General features: G+C 41.0%; 3 protein-coding genes across 10 annotated transcripts in view; all 3 read right to left on the bottom strand.

Annotated features, from left to right (window-relative positions):
• Positions 1-10,449, bottom strand: part of LOC132005473 (zinc finger protein 260-like) — a 16,072-nt gene extending 5,623 nt beyond the window's left edge. Inside the window, exons 1-3 of the mRNA XM_059382644.1 lie at positions 10,350-10,449; positions 8,959-9,075; positions 1,477-1,602 (exon numbers count right to left, since the gene is read on the bottom strand). Of these exons, the coding sequence (XP_059238627.1) occupies positions 1,477-1,491 (15 nt within the window). The 5' untranslated portion in view covers positions 1,492-1,602; positions 8,959-9,075; positions 10,350-10,449. The remainder of the gene's footprint in view (positions 1-1,476; positions 1,603-8,958; positions 9,076-10,349) is intronic.
• A 5,377-nt stretch (positions 10,450-15,826) lies between these two features.
• LOC132005481 (zinc finger protein 577-like) overlaps positions 15,827-25,163 on the bottom strand; it is a 45,588-nt gene continuing 36,251 nt past the window's right edge. For all 8 annotated transcript variants that reach the window (XM_059382668.1, XM_059382663.1, XM_059382661.1 and 5 more), the window contains 2 exons: positions 23,875-23,970; positions 15,827-17,142 (listed from right to left, as the gene is read on the bottom strand). The gene's annotated coding sequence lies outside the window, so the exon portion shown is untranslated. The remainder of the gene's footprint in view (positions 17,143-23,874; positions 23,971-25,163) is intronic.
• LOC132005860 (zinc finger protein 84-like) lies at positions 18,929-23,891 on the bottom strand. Its single transcript, XM_059383370.1, is given in 2 exon segments — positions 18,929-20,180; positions 23,875-23,891. Coding segments are annotated over 2 exon segments (1,194 nt in total). The 3' UTR covers positions 18,929-19,003.

The raw sequence follows: 25,163 nt of genomic DNA, 5'->3' as shown, positions 1-25,163 counted from the left end.
AAGCAGCTGCCTTCGGCTCAGGTCATGATCTCAGGGTCCTGGGATCGAGGCCCGCATCGGGCTCTCTGCTCAGCAGGGAGCCTGCTTCCTTCCCTTCCTCTCTCTCTGCCTGCCTCTCTGCCTACTTGTGATCTCTCACTGTCAAATAAATAAATAAAATCTTTAAAAAAAAAAAAAAAAAGTTCAATGAGACAGAAGAAACCAAAGAGAACCGATGCCCAGGATACAAGCAGCAACAGACTGGAGCAAGCGTACACATTTCCTGCACACACTTGGTAGACACTGCAGTGGTTTTCTTTTTCTTTCTTTCTTTCTTTTTTTTTTTTTTTTTTAAAGATTTTATTTATTTGATAGAGATCACAGGTAGGCAGGGGGCGGGGGAGGAGGGAAGCAGGCTCCCTGCTGAGCAGACAGCCCAATTCAGGGCTCCATCCCAGGACCCTGAGATCATGACCTAAGACGAAGGCAGAGGCTTAACCCACTGAGCCCCCCAGGTGCCCCTGCAGTGTTTTTCATATACAAAAGTATGTTATGCTCAGAACTGCTTTTAGAAGTTAACTTTGCTATGTATTAAATCATGGTACTCACAAAAGCAAAAACAGAACTCTTACTGTGTGCTGTATATTGTTATAAATATGTTATGAACATGTTACATATGTTCATGCAATGATGTACACCATGACCCTTGGGTAAAAATTAATCTTATCTTCTCTTTGTAGATAAGAAGAGATTTGTAATGTTTTCTAGCTATGCCTTTTGTATCTCCCACATTTCCTTGGGAAGATGACCATTTACTGGGTCCACAGTCTGGAGAAAAACTGAAGAGGAAGACCCATCGAAGACACTTCTTCGTCTTTAATCTCTGGGAAATATTTACTCAGAAAGTTCATGTGCTTCCTGCTTATATACAAAGTAATCTTAAATATGTTTTTATTCTTCTGTGGTTTCCAATATTACCACAAAAATGTCTGCAACTCAGCTCTGGATCCTGCCACTTCTTGTTCGCACCTTGCAAAAGGTGACATACAGATAAGATAGAACTCCCTCCCTGATTGGCTACTCCAGGTCATTATTCTATCTCCCAGTCTAAGCACATCTCTGCCAGCTGCAAGAGATCTATATATATCATTCCCTTTGATTGTATACATTTTTTAAATTGTTAACTGTAGTTGTCACAAGATGTTACATTAGTTTCAGGAGTACAATAGTGATCCAACATGTCTATGGTTATGCTATGCTTACCACAAGTGTAGCTATCATCTGTCACAGAGACACTATTACAATATCATTGATTATACTTCCTATGCTATATTTTTTATTCCCATGAATTATTTATTCCATAATTGGAAGCCTGTATCTTCCCTCCTCTTCACCCATTTTGCCTATCCCTCTCCACTCCACCTTACCAACTCTGGCAACCATCAGATTGTACACATTTTTACAAACTTCTAGAAATCTGGGAAATAAACAGCTAACCTGAGACTTGGTCATTTTCAGTATTCAGGTGTCTCATCAAAGGTATCCTCGGCAAGAATGAGTTTCTAGACTTGAGATCTACATTTCTTCCTTTATAGGAAGTGCATCATTCTAGGAAGCCGGCATCTATGGATTCAAGGAAAGATTTGTTTGGTGTGGAAATTATAATAAAAGCAGGTTCCTATACATGCAAAGAATTGCTTTAGGCATCTTCTTTTCTCACTTAACCCTCACAATCCTAGGCGGTAGACTATAATTATTCTATTTTAGAGAAAACCAAGAAAGGATAGGTCAAGCACCTAGCTAAAAGCCACACAGTAACTCTTGGACCAAGGATTAAAACACAAACCCTCAGAACTGATAGAACCTATGATTCCAGGGAAAATTACCAAATTATGAATTATCCTTTCATCTTAACCTATTAAAAAAAAAATGGGAGTCTGCTTCCCTCTCTCTCTCTCTCTGCCTGCCTCTCCATCTACTTGTGATTTCTCTCTGTCAAATAAATAAATAAAATCTTTAAAAAAAAAAAAATGGAAACGTGCTTAAAACAACTGTTGTCTCACCCAGAAGTCAGAGAAGAAGGGAAACAAGGCTAGAGACCTTTGGGCACCACAGCTCACTACCTGGAGACTTTCTAGGCCACAGCACGGGGAGAAGGAACCTGAAGAGTCTAGCAGTGTTGCTGAGTTAATGATACAGAATTCAAAATCTGAGGAAGCAAAGATGACTAACACTTGCCAGGCAGTATACCAGTGAAGAGAGGGAAAACTCACTCTACAGAGGATGAGGGCTCCTTTGAGTCTCTGGCTCAGCACTAATGAACTGTGAGGGAATTACCAAGGCCACTGGCAAGAAGCAGGTGAAACAATTCCTGGTGCTCACACAAGATCAGGAATAGCTGGCATTCCCACTAGCCTGGGTGGAAAAACCTTTCGATATGCCTGATCTTACACTATGCAGAGGTCTCAGGAGAGTATCACCTCAGAAATGGGGACAAAACAATCCTAGACAAAAAACTCTTTCGGCACCACCTAACGTAGCTTAAAAGAAAGCCTCTGAAGAATCAAACTGTTTCAAAGTAACGTGATTACATCCCAGAACCAACCTCAAAAGTAGTTAAAGGAATAAAAGGAAATCCCGCAGGCAGCCAGGTGAAACTGACAATATCTGACATCCAATCAAAAATTACCAGACAACGCCTGGGTGGCTCAGTTGGTTGGATGACTGCCTTCGGCTCGGGTCATGATCCCGGAGTCCCGGGATCGAGTCCCACATCGGGCTCCCAGCTCTATGGGGAGTCTGCTTCGCTCTCTGACCTTCTCCTCGCTCATGCTCTCTCTCATGGTCTCTCTCTCAAATAAATAAATAAAATCTTAAAAAAAAAAAAAAATTACCAGACAAACAGAGAAACAAGGAAATATGACCCATAGCTGGGGAAAAAAAATCAAGTTAGAGAAACAGACAAAAATGGCCAAAAGGAGAGACCTGGTGGACCAGTACACCAAAAATGCTATAATATATACTTCATATATTCAACAAATTAGAAGCAAGAATGAGCATGAAAAAAATAATAAAATGTTTAACAAATGCTACTGAAACAATAGGATATTCGTGTTTACCCCATGCCAAAATTAACCAGTAAAGATTTAAGAAGTGAATCTGTTGGGATGCCTGGTGGGCTCAGTCAGTAGAGAACATGATTGTTGATTTTGGCGTTGTGAGTTCAAGCCCCATGTTGGATGCAGAGATCACTTAAAAAAAGAAACAGTGAAACTTCTAGAAGAAAGCACAGAAAAACTTTAAGTGACCTTGGATTAGGTGAAGATTTCTTGAACAGGGCACAAAACGTACAGTAGAAGAAAAAAACTAATAGACATCTCAGGACCAAAAATTTTGATATTCAAAAGACACTTGTAAAATGGATCAAGGTGGGGCGCCTGGGTGGCTCAGTGGGTTAAGGCACTGCCTTCAGCTCAGGTCATGATCTCAGGGTCCTGGGATCAAGTCCCACATCAGGTTCTCTGCTCAGCAGGGAGCCTGTTTCCCTCTCTCTCTCTCTGCCTGCCTCTCCATCTACTTGTGATTTCTCTCTGTCAAATAAATAAATAAAATCTTTTAAAAAAATAAACAAATAAAATGGATCAAGGGGTGCCTGGGTGGCTCAGTGGGTTAAAGCCTCTGCCTTTGGTTCAGGTCATGATCTCAGGGTCCTGGGATGGAGCCCCACATCGGGCTCTCTGCTCAGTTGGGAGCCTGCTTCCTCTCTCTCTCTGCCTGCCTCTCCGCCTACTTGTGATCTCTGTCAAATAAATAAATAAAATCTTAAAAAAAAAGAAGGATCAAGCTAGAGGCTAGAGTAAAATATTACAAAATGCATACCTGACTAAGAGACTTCTATCTAAAAAATACAAAGAACTTTTACAACTTCACAAAAGAGACAATTTAGTAAAAAAGAAACAAGATATTTAAACAGGTACTTCCCCCCCCAAAAAGTAGAGAGGTGGCTAATGAACACACAAAAGTCTGCAAATTAAAACCTAAATAAAAGCAAATTAAAACCTAAATAAAATATTCCTACAGACCTGTTACAATGGCGATAATTTTATTTATTTATCTATCTACCTATCAATCAGCTCTAGGCCCAATTTGGGACTTGAACTCACAACCCTGAGATCAGGAGTCATGTGCTCTACCAACTGAGCCAGCCATGTGCTCTACCAACTGAGCCAGCCATGTGCTCCAGAATGGCTATAATTTAAAAGACTGAAAATACTAAGTACTGACTAGGATGTGAAAAAAAAGAATTCTCTTCCCCTGCTGGTAAAAATACAATATGGTACAGCCACTTCGACTTGTACATGAATGCATACTGCAGCTTTATTCAGGATATTCAAAACCAGGGCACCTGGGTGATTCAGTCGTTAAGTCACTGCCTTCGGTTTAGGTCATGATCCCAGGGTCCTGGGATGGAGCCCCACATCAGGCTCTCTGCTTGGCAGGAAGCCTGCTTCTCCCTCTCCCACTTCCCCTGCTTGTGTTCCCTCTCTCCTTATGTCTCCTTCTGTCAAATAAATAAATAAAATCTTTAAAATATATATATATCTAAAACCGACCCCCAAAATCCAAAACATCCATCAAGCGGAGAATGAACATACTGCGACATATCTGTGCCACCAATTAGTACTCAGCAGCAGAGAGGAATAAACTTATGATAAATGGAAAATCATGGATGAAGATGAAAAGCATTATTTTAAACGAAAGAAGCCAAATACCAGTGACTGACAGAGTAGGCAGCTAGCTGGGTATGAGCAGGGAACAAGTGATTTCTGACTGCAAATGGGCAGAGGCCAACCTCCAAACCCCTGGGGAAGACCCCAGAGGATATGCCTGCGCTCTTCCGCATGACTGCCCTAGAGTATCTCGGAGCTTTACTATAATACATTTACATTGTGGTTTTAACCCCCTCCCCAGAGAATGGCTGCCCTGACAGTTCTGACAAGGACTTTGGCCATATAAGGCCAAAATCTCCCAGTAGGTGGAGTCCCTACCTTAGAAGGTAGAGTACATTGTGGTACATTGTACTCCACTCCAGAAGGTGGAGTACATTGTGGTTTTAACCCCCTCCCCAGAGAATGGCTGCCATGACAGTTCTGACAAGGATTTTGGCCATATAAGGCCAAAATCTCTCAGTAGGTGGAGTCCCTTAGACAACTGGCTGCACCCACAGTCAGACTGCCCTACCTATGACCCATAACCTATCCAAACACAAAAAGAAAAAACAACCCTGACCCAGGGTGCAGCTGCTGCCTCTGGGCCTGCTCACTCTCCCATCTCAAGAATGTACTTTTGCGCAAAAAAAAAAAAGAAATGTACTTTTGCTTAAACTGCTATGAAACCTTTGCTAGCTTAAGAGTTTGGCTCTGAATTCTTTCTTGGCAGAACTCAAGAACCGAGGCCAGGGAATAGGACTCCCGCTATAAAAAGCCTAAAAAAAAATACTGAGAAACCATATGCAGGGATATATAAGAATACAAAGAAAGCCAAATGTAGGAAGAATCCTACTCTGCACAGTTGACTTTATTCCAAGGATGCAAGGATAGTTTAGTAATAACTATTTCATTAGCTCAGAAGATAATGAAAAGACATGTGAGAAAAAGCCATGGCCACCAACAATTCAAAGATTTATTTATTTGAGAGGTGGGAGGCAGGTAGAGGAAGAGGAGGAAAGTCCTTGAACAGAATTCCTGCTAAATGCAGAGCCAAATATGGGGCTCAATCCCAGGATCCTGAGATCATGACCTGAGCCAAAATCAAAAGTATACAGCTCAGGGCGCCTGGGTGGCTCAGTGGGTTAAGCTGCTGCCTTCGGCTCAGGTCATGATCTCAGGGTCCTGGGATCGAGTCCCGCATCGGGCTCTCTGCTCAGCAGGAAGCCTGCTTCCCTCTCTCTCTCTCTCTGCCTGCCTCTCCATCTACTTGTGATTTCTCTCTGTCAAATAAATAAATAAAATCTTTTTTTAAAAAAAGTATACAGCTCAAATGACTGAGCCACCCAGGTGCGCCACCACTGGCAATTAAAAAATATATATATTACTAAACTAAAAATACACAAGGAAAAGTACCTAAAAATAATCCATGGCATTTCTTGCAACTTAGGGACAGGAATAATCTCTCTCTGAAGTAAAAAATGTACCAGATAAAAACCTGAGCAATGAATGGGAAAAATAAATTAAAAGAAAAACAAAATTGTCATTATGCAACTGCTTTAATTCAATATAAACAATAATTCCAATTTCATATTCAAACAAACAAGATTTAAAAGGGGAGAAAAGCCAGTATTTACAAGGTACCTGGGAGAAACTGTAAGATAGAAGTCTTATTATATCAAAAAGAGAAGCACCAGGGTTGCTCAGTGGGTTAAGTGCCCGACTCTTGATTTTGGCTCTATTCATGCTCTCAGGGTCATGAGATGGGAACCCTAGTAAGGTTCTGTGATCAGAGGCGAGTCTGCTTCTTCCTTTCCTTCTCCCTCTGCCTTCCCCCCAACTCATCTGCTCTGACATGTGCTCAAGTAAATAAATAAAAATTTTTTAAATAAATAATTTAAAAAACATATTATTATAGCAAAACGATATCCAGCCAATCCAGTCATAACCAGTCAAATGGAGAGAGACAACAGTGTAAGTGAGGTTTGGGATCCTCCCAAACCAGAAGCTTCCATCGTCCTATCCTTTTAGAGTCAGGACACATTACTCTTTTGTTTTTTTAAGATTTTATTTATTTGAAAGACAGAGATCACACATAGGCAGAGAGGCAGGCAGAGAGACAGGAAGGGAAGCAGGCTCCCTGCTGAGCAGAAAGCCCAGTGCAGTGCTCGATCCCAGGTACCTAGGACCATGACTTGAGCCGAAGGCAGAGGCCCCAACCCACTGAGCCACCCCGGTGCCCCAGACACATTACTCATTTATTTATTTATTTATTTTTTAAAAGATTTTATTTATTTATTTGACAGACAGAGATCACAAGTAGGCAGAGAGGCAGGCAGAGAGAGAGGAGGAAGCAGGCTCCTGCTGAGCCCGATGTGGGGCTCGATCCCAGGACCCTGGGATCATGACCTGAGCCGAAAGCAGAGGCTTTAACCCACTGAGCCACCCAGGCGCCCCCACATTACTCATTTAACATATCTATAAGTGACAATATGTAAGGTACTGCCAACACAGAAGTTCACCTGAGAGTCAGTGTCTATAGTTTTTATTAAGTAAGCATGACTGACCTAATCACTGGCCATGTGACTCAACCTCCAGCACCCTTACTATCTCAGAGGTTGGGCTAGTATCACCAGGCTCAAAGCCCCAACCCTCTGTTCACATGGTCAGTCTTTCTGGCATATGACATAAAACAGCCCCATCCTGAGTCACCTCACTCTCCTAACTATCTACAGACCCACCATGAATAACAAAGACTCCTGTCACTCAGGACATTCCAACAATTTAGAGGTCACTTCCTAGAAGTGGGGGACAGAGACCAGCCAGACTGTTTATTACAAAATAACTAGCAAAAGATACATATTCCAAATATGTCAGGTAAAGACAAACTTTTCAGTTTTATTTAAAGTTGGCCCATCTAATATATAAAGATGGTCAATCACTATGTTGTACACCTGAAACTAATGGAACATTGTATATCAACTATACTAAATTAAAATAAATAAAAGAAGAAAATTGGCCAATGAACATATAAAAAGATGATCAACCCTGTTAGTAATGAGAACAGTGCATATGGAGACCACAACGAGATGATGTTTATACCCCCAAAATGGTCAAAAAGCAATAATGAAAATACTAAGTTGGAAAGCTTATGCACCAGGCACTTTTATACACTGCTGATGATAGAGTTCTGTACCGTGTTACAAAAGCAATTTGGTTTTTCCTTCTAGATAAAAATTCGTCTACTTTGTGCCAGAAATTATACTTCTAAGTATATAGCCTAGACTAGACAAATTCTCACAACAACTAAGAGACATACAAGGTTTTTCAGAACTTCCCTACTTTTAACAGCCAAAACCCAGAAAAAATACAAATGTCCAACAGCAGGAGAATAGATGCATGAACTACACTGTATTTATGCAATGAAATTCATATTAATGCACCAAGCCTACATGCAAGACAGATGAATCACAGACTGGTACTGAATCAAGAAAACCAGGCCTCAGAATACCACATTATAATATAACATCCTCATTATAAAACTTACAAACTCAAAAAACTAAAATGTGTATTCTTACTACCCTTAAGAGTATATCCATATACATGTGATCAAATTATACAAGTCCAGGGAATAATACATTCTAATCTGTGCATAGTAGTTCCAAGGTTTGGGCAGGTTAGAAGGAGAGACCAGGAAGATGGAACAAGGATGGAGACTTTTCCAGTTTCAAATAATCAAATATGATCTTGATTAAAGAAAAGGTGAGGCTAGTCCCTTTTTTCTAAATCGGGCTATCATATTAGAAAAGAATGAAAGGATGATTAACCCACTGTTGCTAAAGATGTCGGAAAACCTGGCACAGTGTGTGGATGCATTAGATAATGGAACATTATTGGGGAGTGTGGTAAAATTAAACCACAGGCCTCTGAAATGCACATTTAATCCAGCCTACTCTTACCCATTAAAAAAGGAAAAGTATCCATTAAATATAATTCACTTTAAAAAATACATTTTAAAACATTACAGATAGTTTAAGGTGATTATCTGCTTTTATTGATGATAAGTATATAATGATACTGTAATAAAAAATGACAAGAACATTTAATATGAAACATAAATACACATAGTTAAATATATATGTATGTATATGTTCATATATATATGTGTATTATATATATATGTAATTTTAAAAATTAACAAAATTGTTTGAAACATTAAAAACTCCCATTAAGGAAGTATACGTTTAAATGCTATCTTTTGTCAGGTACCTACCTGTTATGGAATTAATATTTATGTCCTCCAGCGGTGCCTAGCTAGTTCAGTCTGTAGAGGATGTGCCTCTTGATCTCAGAGTTGTTAGTTCAAGCCCCACTTCCGGCATGGAACCTACTTTAAAAAAAAAAAAAAAAATTGAAGCCCCCAAACTCATGTGATTTGGGAATAAGGTCTTTGGGAGGTAATTAGGTTTAGATGAGGTCATGAAGTTAGGACCCTCAGAAGTACCTCTGAGTTAAATAGCAATGTGTTTGAGTGGAAAAACTGAGAATTAAAGAACTTAGCACCTTACGGCAAATCATGTAGCAGAAAGGACATAGAAAGTTAGGACTAGCTTTGCCCAGTGGCAGCATCTTAGCCAACGAGGTTTATCTGAGGAGCGATTACTGCTAACCAAAAAAGCTAGGACTACCCTGATTTCATGCGCGTGCAAACGCACGTGTGCACTGGCTGAGACTTTCTAAGTGTTTATGGCACGGTTTTAACAACTCGTGGACCTATTCACGACGGGTGAACCGTTTTGCTATTCTTTCGACTTTCTGTACGTTTAAATTCAGCATAAAAAGCTGGGAAATAGGACACCCCGATATGCACACAAATGTCTCCCTGCGACTCCTCGCGTTCCAATCCCACCCACCTCTCCCACGAACACCCTGCGCTTCGCTCTCGCACCCATTCACAGCCCCCCAGACACCTATTTTCAGAGGGATCACGGATCCCTCGGATGCTCACACTCAGACCATAGGGACCTCAAATGACCCCCAATCCTTTCCTCACCGAACAGACCCCGATGGGCCCCTGGGTCAGTGGTTCTCCCAACGACTCTGTCTACTGCCTGGGGCGCGACCCGGAACCCACCTGTCGCTCTCAGTAGGAACTGTCTTTCGTCCTCAACATTTAATGCCAGCCCAAGCTTCCGCCAACAACCCCGTAGCCACCGGAAACTGCCATCCCCCACGAGTACCCCCACGACCCGCATCTCAAGTCGCGGAAGTCCCACAGCGCGGGACTCCGACAGCTTCTAGGAGAAACCGACCCTCGACCGCAAATCTGTGACCTCACGCAGTGAGAACCCAAGCTTCCGTATGCCCCTTCCGCTTCCTCTCATCAAGTTTGCGGACCGGAGTCTCGGAATCAGTGGCACTTTGGAGCGAACCATCGATGCACAGGGCCTCGTTCTGGCCCTGGTTAGAATTTCATCGCCGGGCAACGTCGCCGCTCCGATTTCGCCGCGTTGCGGTGGTAGCGGCCATTGTGCACCGTGCGCCGCCATCTTGGGTCGTGCGCCGTACGGAGAGGGAGGAGGCCACCCTAGGCGACCGGAGCTGGCCGGCCAGACCAGAGAGGTGTAAATCCAGCCCATCCTTTCTCTTCTTTTCAAGACTTACCGTTTCCACCTAGGCAGCGGCTGTCACAGCCGTCGCGCATGCCTAGTAGGACTTAATCGCTCTCGCCTGGTCTTTGACCTTGAGCGGAGCGCTAAGCCAATCACAGCCCAGTGCTGAGCCGGAAATGCTTGCGTCCGCTCGGTCTCTTCGCCCTTTGGAAGCCGCTCGTAGGGCGCAGTCATATTGGGAAGGTCTGGATCCGTACAGAGAAGAGCGGACTTTGGGGCCGGGAACTGGGGGTGGCTAGGATGGTGGCAGCACACTTGAGAAAACGGGGATTAGGAGACTAGAAGTGGATCCGACGAGTAGAGGCGACATTAGGATGTGTGCTTTGTGACCGGAAACAGTTGTGGACCAACTGCGACCCACGGCAAAAGAGTACACCTTGTATCTCGTGTCCCAAGACAAACCGAGTACATTAAAGAACGATCCTGCATATCCTCCTTAGTCACAGCCCGCCCAGTTGTTTGTTTCTGTGAATACTGTGTAGATAATGATCCCAGTTGCATTGTCTAGGCGATTTCCCCACTGCTAGGTCGAATCATCTCTATCCTAAGACAAATGTCCCCATCTGCATGGCTAGGTTTTCGGACGTTCTGTTCCATTGTTCTCGTGTTTGTCCCTGCACCAACACTACTGTTTTAGCTAGGAGAGTTTTCTGAGTCTTACAGTCTGATGAAGGCCTCCTGCCATATTCTTTTTCTACAAGTCTCTTTGTTCTTTAGGCCCTTTATATTCTCAAAATGTTTAACTCACTTTGTCAGCTTCCACCCCCCAACGCCCCAAAAAAGTGATCGGGATTTGTACTGCATTGAATCTGTAAATCCTTTAAGTGACATCTCTACAATAATAAGCCTTAAAATCCATGAACACTGTGTATCACTCCACTTAGTTAAATCTTTAATGTCTCAATAAAGTTCTGAAAAATGTTTCTTACAGTAGTCTTATACGTTTTTATTAGAGTCATTTCATGATATCTGAAATTTTTAATGCTCTTGAAAAGATATTTTACAATTTTATTGCTGAACTCTCTGTTGGTGTATATAGAAATACAGCTGATTTGTATATTGATACTATGCCAAGCAAAACTGATAAACTATCTTATTCTAATCGTTTCTGACTATTGTGTTATAAATTTTTAAAACTTCGTATTTTCCCACTGCCTCATCATCCCCACAAACAGACCGAGGTACATTAGGCAACCAAGTGTATCCCTGTAATAATGTTCACCCCTGCACAAGTTCCTCTTCCTACCCTTCTGTGTGACCTAGTGCCATTCAAACACACCACTGAAATACCCTCCAGTCTTTTCTTGTGTACTTCTCCAATAGGGCACTTCCAATAGGAGGTACTCCCTGACCCTCAATAAGGGCATTTACTCAAGGATCCTTGCTCTCACCTCATTTCACTGGTTGAGACTGATCCTTGGTACTCTCTTCTGAGCAGCCTCCTCTCAGCAAGCAGTGTCTCTGTGTCTCCGGACCTGTGAGTATAAAAACTTTTTTCCTGCACCTCTCCTGTGTCACCTTCTCATGGCTGCATCTTGCTGACAATTCCTTAAAGGAACACAAAGCAGTTATTCTAGATTTTTTATAAAAGGACATATTCTATTCTATTTATTTATTTATTTAACTTGACAGAGAGAGCCAGAGAGCACAAGAGGGGGAATGGCAAAGGGAGAAGGAGAAGCAGGCTTCCCGCAGAGCAGGGAGCTGGAAGTGAACCTGGCTTGATCCCAGACTCCTGGGATCATGACCTGTGCCAAAGTCAGATGCCCAACCAACTGAGCCACACAGGCACTCCCATATTCTACTTTTTTTTTTTTAAATATTTTACTTATTTGACAGAGAGAGAAAGCAGCCACAAGTTGACAGAGACGCAGGCAGAGAGAGAGGGGGAAGCAGGCTCTCTGCCAAGCAGAGACCCCAATGGCGCCCTCCCATATTCTCATTAAATAGTGAGTTTCCCCCATCCTTTTCCATTCTAAACCTTTATTTTTCCCTTTACACTGTGTGAGACCTCCAGTCCGATGTTGAAAGGGTGTGATGATGCAATATTGTCTTCTTCCTGATTTCAAAGTTTCTTTAAGTATGATGTTTACGAAAGATTTTTCTAAAATCCCTTTATCAAATTAAACATTGCCTATGTGATTAAGTGTCCATAAAAAATATATATCTATAAACAAGGTGCCTAGCTGGCTCAGTCAGAGCAGCAATTTCAGGGTAGTGAGTTCAAGCCCCACACTGAGTGTAGAGCCTACTTAAAAAAAAAAAAAATCCAGGTGCCTGGGTGGTTCAGTAGGTTGAGCTTCTGCTTTCAGCTCGGGTCATGATCTCAGGGTCCTGGGATCAAACCCCATATCGGGCTCTCTTCTTGGCAGGGAGCCTGCTTTCTCTCTGTCTCTCTCTATCTGCCTCTCTGCCTACTTGTGATCCTTGTTAAATGAATAAATAAAATATTTTTTAAAAAATCCATAAACTACAGAGAGCTTCCAGGTTGGTGAACATATCCATGCGCCAGGAGGATGATGCACTCCAGTTCCACAGGGAGAGAGCTCCTGCCACTGGGGACCCTTCTGGACCTCACCCTTCAGCTAGACCTAAGTGCATGATGTATTTACTTAATCTCATTGCCTGAAGCATTCAGGGACATCTTGGCTGTTTTGGAAGAGTTTTGAGGTCCTTACAGCAAAGAAAATATTCCCTGGGCAAGGAAAAGGGAATCCAGCAGAAGAGACTCTAAGGATGTCTCTAGCAAAGGAGAAATCTAGAGAAGTGAAATTCACTCAAGAAAGAACTCCAGGAGTGTCTCTATGAAGAGATCTAGACCATAGAAAATGAAGGGAGGGGTGTTTACTGGGATAAATAGGACTTGATCTGAGTGGTAGTAGATAGTTGTTCACACATAGCTGTTGCCATTTTATGTTAAACTGATAGCGGCGTGTGTGACTGCTTTTTTTTTTTCTTAAGACTTTAGTTATTTATTTGACAGAGACACAGTGAGAGATGGAACACAAGAAGGGGGAGAAGCAGGCCTCCTGCTGAGCAGGGAGCCCAATTCAGGGCTCTATCCCAGGACCCTGGGATCATGACCTGAGCCGAAGGCAGACACTTAACGACTAAGCCACCCAGGTGCCGTGTGTGACTTTCAATATACTTTTCTGCATGGTATATTTTACAATACAAATGTTTGAATAATTGCACCTACTCCACTTTACACAGCTGGAAATCAGAATGAATAGCTTTTTAGTTCTTCTATTTCAAAGACGGCTTATCACTACATAATACTGCATCCAATTTAATAATTGTCCTAATAAACCATTAAAAATTCTGATGTCCCAAAGTTACTTCTGTCCAACTTTATTTCCATGCTCTCATCGAACATTTCAAAGGAAAAAAATGACAAAGCATCAAGATAATATTAACATTTATACAGTATTGTATTATTTGTCTTCTACATGAAGCTGAAAGCCTCTACATGACTAGGTCAATGTCATATAGATCTCATCATCAGTATCTTGGGTATGTGTCTGTCATGTTTTAGACATCCACATATCTTTGTTTAAGTTAACTGAATAACTAGATTCTTCGAAGAAAAATTGTGTTGTGAGTGCATCATTAGCAATTTGAGATTTTTTTCATTTGCCATTTAAGAGCAGAATCTTAACCCGCTGAGCCACCCAGGTGCCCCTTAAGAGCAGAATCTTGGTGCTGGGGATCTTGAAGCAATAATATCAGAGGGCTGAGGGTGGGACAACGTGCCAATAGAAAGCCGACAGTGTTCTGCAGCCAAAGGTGAGATTTGAAAAAACAAAAAACATTATAAATTGTTAAGAATAGAATTGGTGAAGTAAAGAAAAAAATGAAGATGCTTGCTAGAAGCAGGGTGGTTTGAGTGGCTTTTGCCTGTGGTGAGAATCTGTGGGCATTTCCGAGGATGTGAATATGCCTCACTCTCTGGTGGTGTCCATAAAGGAGAAGTACCGTGTATACATTGGATCCAATCATGACTCCCGTGAATACACCATCTGGGAAAGTCATTAGAATTGTAAATTTTGTGGTACTAGATGTTTCAGGAGTTTTAGAAGATAATCCTGTATCTTGGTAGAATTGTGAATGTGCTGAAGAGCTTCTAACAGCATAGGAACAAAGACACTTCTCAGCAGGTTGGAGATCCAACATAGGAAGCAGGAAGAACCGGTGTTCTTCCAAGCTCTGTCTTTGAGCCCCATCCCCTGACAAGTTCTGGGGCTGATGGGGACAGCCTGAAAACTGTTCGGGAGGGAAGTGGTGCAGAGAAAGGCCTGAGGCCATTCTATGAATATAATAGATGAGTTTATATCCAGTGTTGCCCAGGTTGGGTGATAGTTCCCAGGTAGGTATCGTCTGGGGGATCCCCTTATAGAGAAGAACCAAGGCGGCGGCCACAGCCATGCCGGTGAGAATCAAGTGTATTGGCCTCCATGCATGGCCTGGCCTGTACATGATGTGGAAGCAAAGGATGAGAGAAGAAAGGTATTCCCCAGGACCCCAATCCCAGTCTGCACAAAGAAAAGTAATCAAACATCATGCTCCTGGGGTCATGGGAAGAAGCAGTTCAGCAGAGACTCTGAAGGTCATGAAGTTAAAATTCAGTGTGACAGCACAGGTCACAGACTTGTTCCAATATACCCAGCTCCGACAGGGACTCTTGGGCCCCTGGCAACGCCCTGGACAGAAATTACATTTCTGGGAAGAGCACTCCGTACCAGTGAACTCAAAACTGCCACTCAGAGTAGCTTCTGTCTATGCTCATACAGCCACACAAGATGGCTATTTATTTAGTCGATTTCCCAAATCCTTAAGTGTGCGTGTCCAGAACATAATCTCAAAGGTAAAGCCTTATCTTTCATTTCAAAAAGTTTCTTCAATATCTACTGTATGCCCAAATAGGTTGTGAGTCCTCGGATATACCAAGATTAACCGAACTAGATCATTATACCTAAGGGCTCCCAGCCTAATGTGGGAGACACATATACAAAATATAAGAACATAAATTATGCCATGAATGACGGACATAAACGCTTTGTGGAAACATGTAACACGATTTCCAGCACTTAGTAATTCTGTGATAATATATAGAAAATTACATTTTTATTAATTTAGTAAATTACTTTAAAAAATCATTATGTATATATACAAGGAAAAATAATGTAAAAATATGAGAGAAAGAAGTTAGTCTGCATCCTCTCTCTCATTTCTAGGCTTACTTCTCTTCCCAGAGATAACCACAGATCTCAGGTGTGCATTCCAGCAGTTTTCATCCTGTTTTTAAAAAAACATATGTATGTGTGTGTATGTGCTTTAGCAATAAGTAATAAATGTAGGATTGAATGTGTTGCTTATATTTAGAAATTTAAAGTATTCCTCCTCATAAAACATGGGCCAAAGAAAAAAATACTAGAAATATGGCAGTAAAAAAAAAATGTGAGACATATACCAGGAATGAAAGAACAGGAATTTTATTAATAAAATAATAACACTAAAATGCACCATATATGTTTTATTATTATAAAATTCACTTAATATATCTAAGAAGAAAATTCTATGACTGTCAATATTGATGCTAAAAATAGCTTTTGACAAAAATCAACATGATTTTTAAAAAACCACTCAAGGATGTAGGACTTTATGATGCTTCCTTAGTATGATAATGTATTTATATACTAGCACTTTATTGGCACTCAACTGAAGCTGCATATTGATCAAGTATCCAGAGAATCCTGTTGAACTCTTACTATTCTCCGTGGCTGTCTGTGGATTCACCTGTCATTCCATCTAGGCAATCAGGTCATCTGCAAATAATGACAACTTTTTTCTTCATTTGCAATAGTAAGCCCTTTCATTTTTATTATTGACATATTGTGCTGGTTAAGATCTCTAGCTCAGGAGAGATGCTGCAGCAGACCTCACTGCCAAACAACTAGGGAACATCTCTCAAGTTTGCTCATTCAGTGTGAAGTTAGCTGTCAAGCTTTGGTAGCTAATACCTATTAAGATGAAGAAGATATATTTGCATCTGTTTTGCTAAGCAGTTATTTTTTCATTAATTACCATTAATATTTTACCATTTAATCTTGCCTTATCATTGCAAGAATGCTGGCACTCAAAATACAGATAAAAATCAACAGTTTTTCAATGGTACTTTTTCCAAATATATGCATTATTTGCTGCTGCCCCTCGGAACAATGTTACTTAAACTGTAACCCCTGGAGGATTTTACTAGTTACCAAGCACATTTAGATATGGCCTTAAGAAATACATACTGGCAACAGGTCTTTGGGGAGAAGGCCGATGTACGATCGTGAAGCTGGGCAGCTGGGGACGCCCGGCTCGCTCAGGGTGGAATGCCGCCCCTTCACAGAAGCCGGGCAGCCAGGAACGCCCGGCCTGCCCAGGGCGGAATGCCGCCTGCTTCAGGGAAGCCGAGCACCCGGGAACACCCGGTCAGCTCAGGGTGGAACGAAAACCGCCTGCTTCCCTTATCCGTTATTGCTCCTTTCTCTTCCCAGAAGCGCCTGTTGTTAGATGAGTCCTTTGAATGTGCTTGGTTAACTATAAACTTTATCCTCCTCCTTGCTGCAAGACAGGATTAATGTTTGACCTTCATCAATCCTTCTATTGGCTATTGTTTTCTACCCAATAAAAGTGAGACTGTGGAGTAGCTCCTGGCAGCAGTCCTTTTCGACCGTTGTCCACTGCTCCCAATCTCTTGCAGCTGACTTGTTTGTGCCTAATTCTTCTCTCGTCGCAGACTGGAAGCGGTAGTTATTGACGTAAAAATATACATAAAACAAAATTAGCATTTTGAAGTATACAATCCAGTGATGTTTACTACATTCACAATGTTAAGCAACTACCACCTCTACCTAGTTCCCACTTTTATCGTTCTAAAAAAGAAACAAACAAATCCATAACCACTAAAAAGTCAGTCTTCATGCTTTCTTCTCCCCAGGCCCTGGAACCCACCAATTTGCCATCTCTATAGATTTACCTCTTCTCCACATTTCATATAAACAGGAATACAATATGGGGTCCCTTGTGTCTGGCTTTTTTCAGTTATCATGTTTTGGAGGCTTATGTTCATTCAACATTTCACTTGCATAGGTAATCAATATTCATTATGTATATCTATGTGAATACATGTATATACACACACGTACCACATTTTGCTGATCCATTCATCCACTGATGGGACACTTGGATTACTTCCACCTTTTGGTTATTGTGAACAGTGCTGCTGTGAACATTTAGAAGTACTGAAGTACCTGCTTTCAATTTCAATTTTGTTCAATATATAGCTGCGGGTGGCACTCCAGGGTCATATAGTAATTCTATATTTAACTTTTTTTTTGTCAGAGTGAGTGAGTGCAGGCAGACAGAGTGGCAGGCAGAGGCAGAGGGAGAAGCAGGCTTCCTGCTGAGCAAGGAGCCCGATGTGGGACTCAATCCCAGGACGTTGGGATCATGACCTGAGCCGAAGGCAGCCGCTTAACCAACTGAGCCACCCAGGCGTCTCCTATATTTAACTTTTTAGAGGAATTGTGAAATTGTTTTCCACAGCAAGTGAACCACTTTCCATTCCTGCTATGTTCAAGAATTCCAACTTCTGCAGTGTTATCCTTAATATTAGTAAATACTGGGCATTTTAGGAAATGCTAAGAGAGAAAATGTTTCTAGTCCCCAAGGACATGTTTTCATAATAAATTCAAAGTTCCTGCATTATACAGCAATTGCAATAAATATACATGAACACACACGTGAACACAAGTCTTTTCTCCCCCTTTGTCTCATATGTTGCTTATTTTTTAGTATTCCATGTAAATCTTTTATCACTTTTGCATATCTAAAAAATAAAGCTCTAGAACAATAGCAGTTTCAAGTAGTGATAGTTCATCACACTTGGCAGAAACACTACAAAAGACAGTAAAAATATGGACAGCAAATTTATGCAGTATAATGCTTTAGAATTCTTCTTAAGTCAAATTATATATTATAAGGTATTCTGATATAAGGAAATAGAACATTTCTATTTCCATGAGATTTTATTACTTAATATTTTATGTATAATAAAATGTTATATTATAAGCATAATATTTATGTTTAATAAATTTTATTAACTCCTAAAAATTATGTTCCTCCATGTAATTCCAAAAAATGACATGTTCCTCCATATCATTCCAAAAAATAATAAAGTCAAATACGATGTACAATGAGATGTGATTTTTCTTGTCTTTTCTGCACTCACTACAACTGCAAGATCCCTCCCCTGAATGAATATCCTAATGTGTAACAAATGTGACTTGAAAAGAATGATTTTCCACTTTCACTGCATCCACAGGTGTTTCCTCCTAAACACATAGCCTGTGAGTTTCAAATGACATTTTAGACAATCTCTGCATTTACAATGTTTCTCTCTTTTTGTGCGATCCCTGTGGTATACTGAGAGGAGTCTTCAGATGAAAGGCTTACAGCTTTCATTGCATCTAGAAGGTTTAATTCCTATAGAAGTTCCAGAATGGTTTACTATAATCAAAGCGTTCATGACATTTCTATTTTATATGAGTTCTCTGAATAGACAGGATTAATCAAAAACTATTTCTCACATTCCTATAGTCATTGCATAGAGAATTTTCTCCTATGCTGAGTTTGCTGATGATTAATAAGAGCTGACTTCCGGAAGAAGGCTTTTGGACATTTGTTGCACCCATAGGGCCTCTCTTCTGTGTGAGTTCTCTGATGCCCAATGAGAGTTGACAAAGTAGCAAATGCTTTCTTACAATCACAGCATTCATATGGTTTCTCTCCTGTATTAATTCTCTGATGTACAGTAAGATAGGATTTAGCTATAAAGGCTTTATTACAGACATCACATTTGAAAGGCTTCTCACCTGTATCGGTTCTCTGATGTATAATGAGAGTTAACTTATAGGAGAAAACCTTTCCACATTCATTGCATCTATGAGATTTCACTCTCACGTGACAATTTTGCAGATGGTTAGTGAGACCAGACTTCTGGATAAAAGCCTGCTGACATTTGCCGCAGCCATATGGTCTTTCTCCTGTGTGAATTCGCTGATGAATCGTAAGATGTGCCTTAGTGGAGAAGGCTTTCTCACAGTCTGAACATTCATATGGTTTCTCTCCCGTATGAATTCTCTGATGAACAATAAGATGTGCGTTCAATGTGAAAGCTTTATCACATACACTGCATTTGAAGGGCTTCTCACCTGTATGCGTTCTCTGATGTATAATAAGAGTTGACTTAGAGGACAAAACCTTCCCACATTCACTGCATCCATGAGATTTCCTGACTACATGCTGAGTTTTCTTATGATTAGTGAGATCTGACTTCTGGATGAAGGCTTGTTGACATTCACTACATCCATATGGTCTCTCTCCTGTGTGAATTCATTGATGGATTATGAGCTGAGCCTTTTTTGAGAAGGCTTTCTCACAATCTGAGCATTCGTATGGTTTCTCTCCTGTGTGAGTTCTCTGATGTGCAGTCAGATGTGTCTGAACCATGAAGGCTTTATCACATACTCTGCATCTGAAAGGTCTCTCTCCTGAATGAGTTCTCTGATGTAAAGTGAGTTTTGACTTCCAAGGAAAAGCTTTCCTGCATTTACTGCTTACATAGGATTTCCCTTCTCTATGATGAGTTTTCTGATGACAGATGAGTGCTGACTTTGTAATGAAGGCTTTTGGACATTGATTGCACCCAAACGGTCTGTCCTCTGTGTGAGTTTGTTGATGAGTAATTAGCTTTAACTTACTGGGAAAGGCTTTCCTACAATCACAGCATTAATGAGATTTCTTTCCTGCACAAGTTCTCTGAAGCAAGGTCATGAGAGGTTCATAAGAATTCACTGCACATTTATTCCATCCATATGGTTTCTTACCTAAAGGATTTGGGTCATAATTAGTGAGCTCTGACTTCTGAGTGAAAGCCAATGTACCCACAATAGAATGAGCAGGATAATAAGGAAAGGTCCAGAAAAATATTTTTTTCCATTTACTATAAAAAACAGTAATGAGACAATCAGTAAAATCTGAGTAAGCTCTGTAGATTCGGTAATGGTTCTATATCCATACCAATATTCTGATTTTTTTTTTTTTTAGTATTTTGTTTACTTGGAAAAATTAACTTATTTCTAGGAAATACACATTCAAGTATTTTGGTATAAAGAGTTCAGAAAAACAGGATGTGTGTATGTGTGTGAATGGAATAATAGGTGGATAGAATGTGATAATGCAAATGTGATAAAATATTACCACTTAGGAAAATCTAGAAAAAAGAATATGTAAGGGACACCTGGGTGATTCAGTCGGTTAAGCGTCTGCCTTGGGCTCAGGTCATGATCTCAGGATCCTGGGATTGAGCCCCGTGTCAGGCTCCCTGCTCTGCAGGGAGTCTGCTTCTCCCTCTGCCCCTAATCCCACTCATTCTCTCTCTTTCCCTCTCTCTCAAATAAATGAATAAAAAAAGAGCATGTAAGAAATTAATGTATAATTTTGGGATTTCTCACTAAGTCTAAATTGCTCAGAAATAAACATTTTCAATATGAGAAAAATATAAAATAAAGGACCTTTATGTTAAGATATGTAGGAGTATTACTTATAACACCCTGAACGTGGAAGGGAGAATTTGTTTTATGTTCACACAATGGCACCCTGCACAGTACTCTGGTACTCTTGATCTAGTGCTGGCTATACAGTATACTGACTGTAAAAATTAACTGAGCTGTATCCTTATATCTATATATTTTTGTGTATGTTACACTTCAAAAAAATTTTACATAAAAAAAGCAAAAATTTAGGCAGGAGTCAGTAAATGCTTACATGTAGGAGGAATTTGGATATTATACTAATAGTAACAGAATGCCATTCAAGGTATTAGTGGGAGAGATAACATGTCCTGATTTTCACTTTAAGAATGTCATCCTGTGGAGCCCCTGGGTGGCTCAGTGGGTTAAAGCCTCTGCCTTCGGCTCAGGTCATGATCCCAGGGTCCTGGGATCGAGCCCCGCATTGGGCTCTCTGCTCGGCAGGGAGCCTGCTTTCTCCTCTCTCTCTGCCTGCCTCTCTGCCTACTTGTGATCTCTGTCAAATAAATAAATAAAATCTTTTTTTAAAAAAAAAAGAATATCATCCCGTGTGATATATATCAGTTAACACACTAACGAGGTCTTAAGTATTGTGACATAAATACTATTTTTAGGATTGTGGACTGTGCTTGGGAAAATTTAGATTATACTTTAGATCTTTCCCTCTTTCCTCCAACTCAGAAGACTGTTATTTCCATATAACAGTTTAGTTATCTTCCATACTCAGATAATTGTCGGAACCTGATGTATTTATAAGTCTGCATGTTTCTTTTTTTTTTTTTTAAGATTTTATTTATTTATTTGACAGAGAGAAATTACAAGTACACTGAGAGGCAGGCAGAGAGAGAGAGAGAGAAGGAAGCAGGCTCCCTGCTGAGCAGAGAGCCCGATGCGGGACTCGATCCCAGGACCCTAAGATCATGACCTGAGCTGAAGGCAGCGGCTTAACCCACTGAGCCACCCAGGCACCCCAGTCTGCATGTTTCTAAAGTTTCTTTTTGTCTTCATGAATTTTGGGGGTAAGAGGATGGAACAACTGACTTCATAATAATAATAATAATAATAATAATAATAAAATAATAATAATAATAATAATAAAAGACCAAGAATATTTATTGTTATTTAAATAATAAAAAAGACCAAGAAATCTGGCTATTACGTGGAGAATAGAGAGAAGCAAGAATAAAGAAGTGAGAGCATTCTCAAGAAAACTATAATAATTTTGGCAAGAGACAATGGATGTTGGGGCTTGGGTGAAAAAATAGTTACAGAAAGGAGTAGAGGACCTCCAGATACAATGAGGATAAAGTACAGACGACACTCGCTGATGGACTGGATTTGTGGTGTGAGTGAGAAGAGGAACCAAGAGTGACATGACATTTGAAGTAGTTATTAGATCTCCGAGTGGAGAGATGAAACACATAGGCAAATGTGTATGGATAAAAGAAGAAGGGTGCCTGGGTGGCTCAGTGGGTTAAGCCATTGCCTTCAGCTCAGGTTATGATCTCAGGGTCCTGGGATCGAGTCCCACATCGGGCTATCTGCTCAGCAGGGAGCCTGCTTCCCTTCCTCTCTCTCTGCCTGCCTCTCTGCCTACTTGTGATCTCTGTCAAATTAAAAATAAATAAATAAATAAATAAATAAATAAATAAAAGTCTAGGTTGGAGACAGAAATTTGGGGCTCATCACATATAAATAGTATTTTTTTTAAAGATTTTATTTATTTATTTGACAGACAGAGAACACAAGTCAGAGGCAGGCAGACAGAGAGGAAGGGAAGCAGGCCCCCTGCTGAGCAGAGCGCCCGATGTGGGACTCGATCCCAGGACCCTGAGATCATGACCTGAGCCGAAGGCAGCGGCTCAACCCACTGAGCCACCCAGGCGCCCCTATAAATAGTATTCTTAAGGCCATGGAAATGAATAAACCACACTAGGAACAAATGATAGAAATAGGCAAGGATGAAGCTTCATGATCTCTGACTCTGGAGACTTTTGAAGATGCCCAGAGAATGGACAAAGTCCATCCATCAGGCGCAGACAATGACCAAAGACAGATGCCAACATTAAGTCTTGAACAAACATCTGGTAGAGGCAGGTTGGAATGAAGAATCTTGGCTTCTCATTCAAAGATAAGCATAGTTAACCCCTCTTACTGATTCTTTTTTTTTTTTTTTTAAAGGATTTTATTTATTTATTTGACAGAGAGAGATACAGCGAGAGAAGGAACACAAGCAGGGGGAGTGGGAGAGGGAGAAGTAGGCCTCCCACCAAGCAAGGAGCCCGAGGCAGGGCTCGATCCCAGGACGCTGGGATCAGGATGCAAGTCGAAGGCAGAGGCCCAATCGACTGAGCAACCCAGGCACCTCTCTTACTGATTCTTTTCTAATTCTTTATGCAGCAGACAACAAGCTCTAATATATTTAGACACCACCACTGTGGTCAACATTCCCACCTTCTAGCTTGTTTTGATACATTCAGAAAAGGCCCACTGAAGTCCAAAAACCTGAACCTAGGATAAAAGGCTTCTGTGTTAACTAGAATTGTGACATCCCTTGATCAGGTAAAAGGGGTGAAAATAAGAGCTGCTGAGAAAACAGGAAGGGCCACTGCCACAGAGGAAATAGAAGAGGAGGAGGAGGTTTGGAAGCTGTACAGGAAACATTCTACCAAACATAAATCAATCCAAAGAGAGAAAAAGAGAAGCACATCTCCCCAAAACACCAGGCAAATGAGAGCCTCATTAATTATTTAGGTGTTGGTAAGGACCTCTAAAGCCTGACCCTTGGTAAAATGCATTTGGAAGGGGTCATCCTCTCATGGCCAACTACGTTACTTTCAAAGTCTCACATCTTCTTGTTCTCAGTTGTTCACTTACCTGAAAAGTACTGACATTGCATTTCATTTTCTATGCTCCATGACTCTTCTTTATGGTCAAAATTAAGGATCATTTCTGGCTTGGTAGCTGGATAGCCTGTTCATGGGAAATGACAAAGACTTGGACACTTATAATTGGACTTGGTGGGAGACATCTAAGGAAAAGCATGAAAGTCTCAGGAATTGACAGTTTCACCTTGACAGATCAAGTATCTATCTAAGGTGAGAGCACACAAATTCTATCTGGGAACAGAAGACAGACTAATAATCTATTGCCTATAAACTGAACTCCAGTATCTTGGAGCTCTTTGGAAGCCAGGACAACTGAAAAAGGAAAGGCTATGGTCTGTGACAATTTGCATGACACAGAGCAATCATCTTTAACTTTTGTCACAGATTGCTAGAATTCTCTAGCATCATACCCAGATATAGATTCTTCTGAGCAGAACCTAGTAGCTGCCACTCTTCCCAAGGCAGCTGCTTAACCGATTGAGCCAGCCGGCCCCCCTACATCATACGTTCTTATATATCTATTTACCTGCATTCCTTTAGCAAATTCAGTGGTCTACATTTTATTCTACCTTTGCCCTAATGTTGACTGTATGGTTTGTTCTTCCTTCAGTTCTGAATTTAGGAGTGTTTGTATGTTTCCAATTGTTATTTTTATAAGCCTCTGCAAATCCATGATGACAAGGGCAAGAAACAAAAACCCACCAGGGCCTTGGTCATTTTCTTCTGTTCTTTGGAAATCATCAGCATTTTTAGTCTATTGTCTTTTCTGGTTCTGCCTATCTGACAAGCAAGCTCTGATTAAGAGTAAAGGAGACAAGGGGCACCTGGGTGGCTCAGTTGTTAAGCCTCTGTCTTTGGCTCAGGTCATGATCCCAGGACCCACATTGAGCCCCACACGGAACCCTACATGGAGCCCCAAATCTCATCCTGCTCAGTGAGAAGTCTGTTTCTCCCTCTCCCACTCCCCCCGCTTGTGCCACTCTCACTGTGTCTCTGTCCAATAAATAAATATCTTAAAAAAAAAAAGAATAAAGGACACATTTCAATGACAGACAAGCTTTTAGAGATTTTTTTTAATATATATATATTTTTTTTTTTGACAGAGAGAGATCACAAGTAGGCAGAGAGGCAGGCAGAGAGAGAGAGAGGAGGAAGCAGGCTCCCTGCCGAGCAGAGAGCCCGATGTGGGACTCAATCCCAGGACCCTGAGATCATGACCTGAGCCGAAGGCAGCGGCTTAACCCACTGAGCCACCCAGGCGCCCCTTAATATTCTTTT

Source organism: Mustela nigripes, chromosome 17, assembly GCF_022355385.1.
Source record: "Mustela nigripes isolate SB6536 chromosome 17, MUSNIG.SB6536, whole genome shotgun sequence".
NCBI lineage: Eukaryota > Metazoa > Chordata > Mammalia > Carnivora > Mustelidae > Mustela > Mustela nigripes.
Note: the sequence above shows the minus strand (reverse complement) of the source record. Positions and strands in the feature narration are given on the sequence as shown.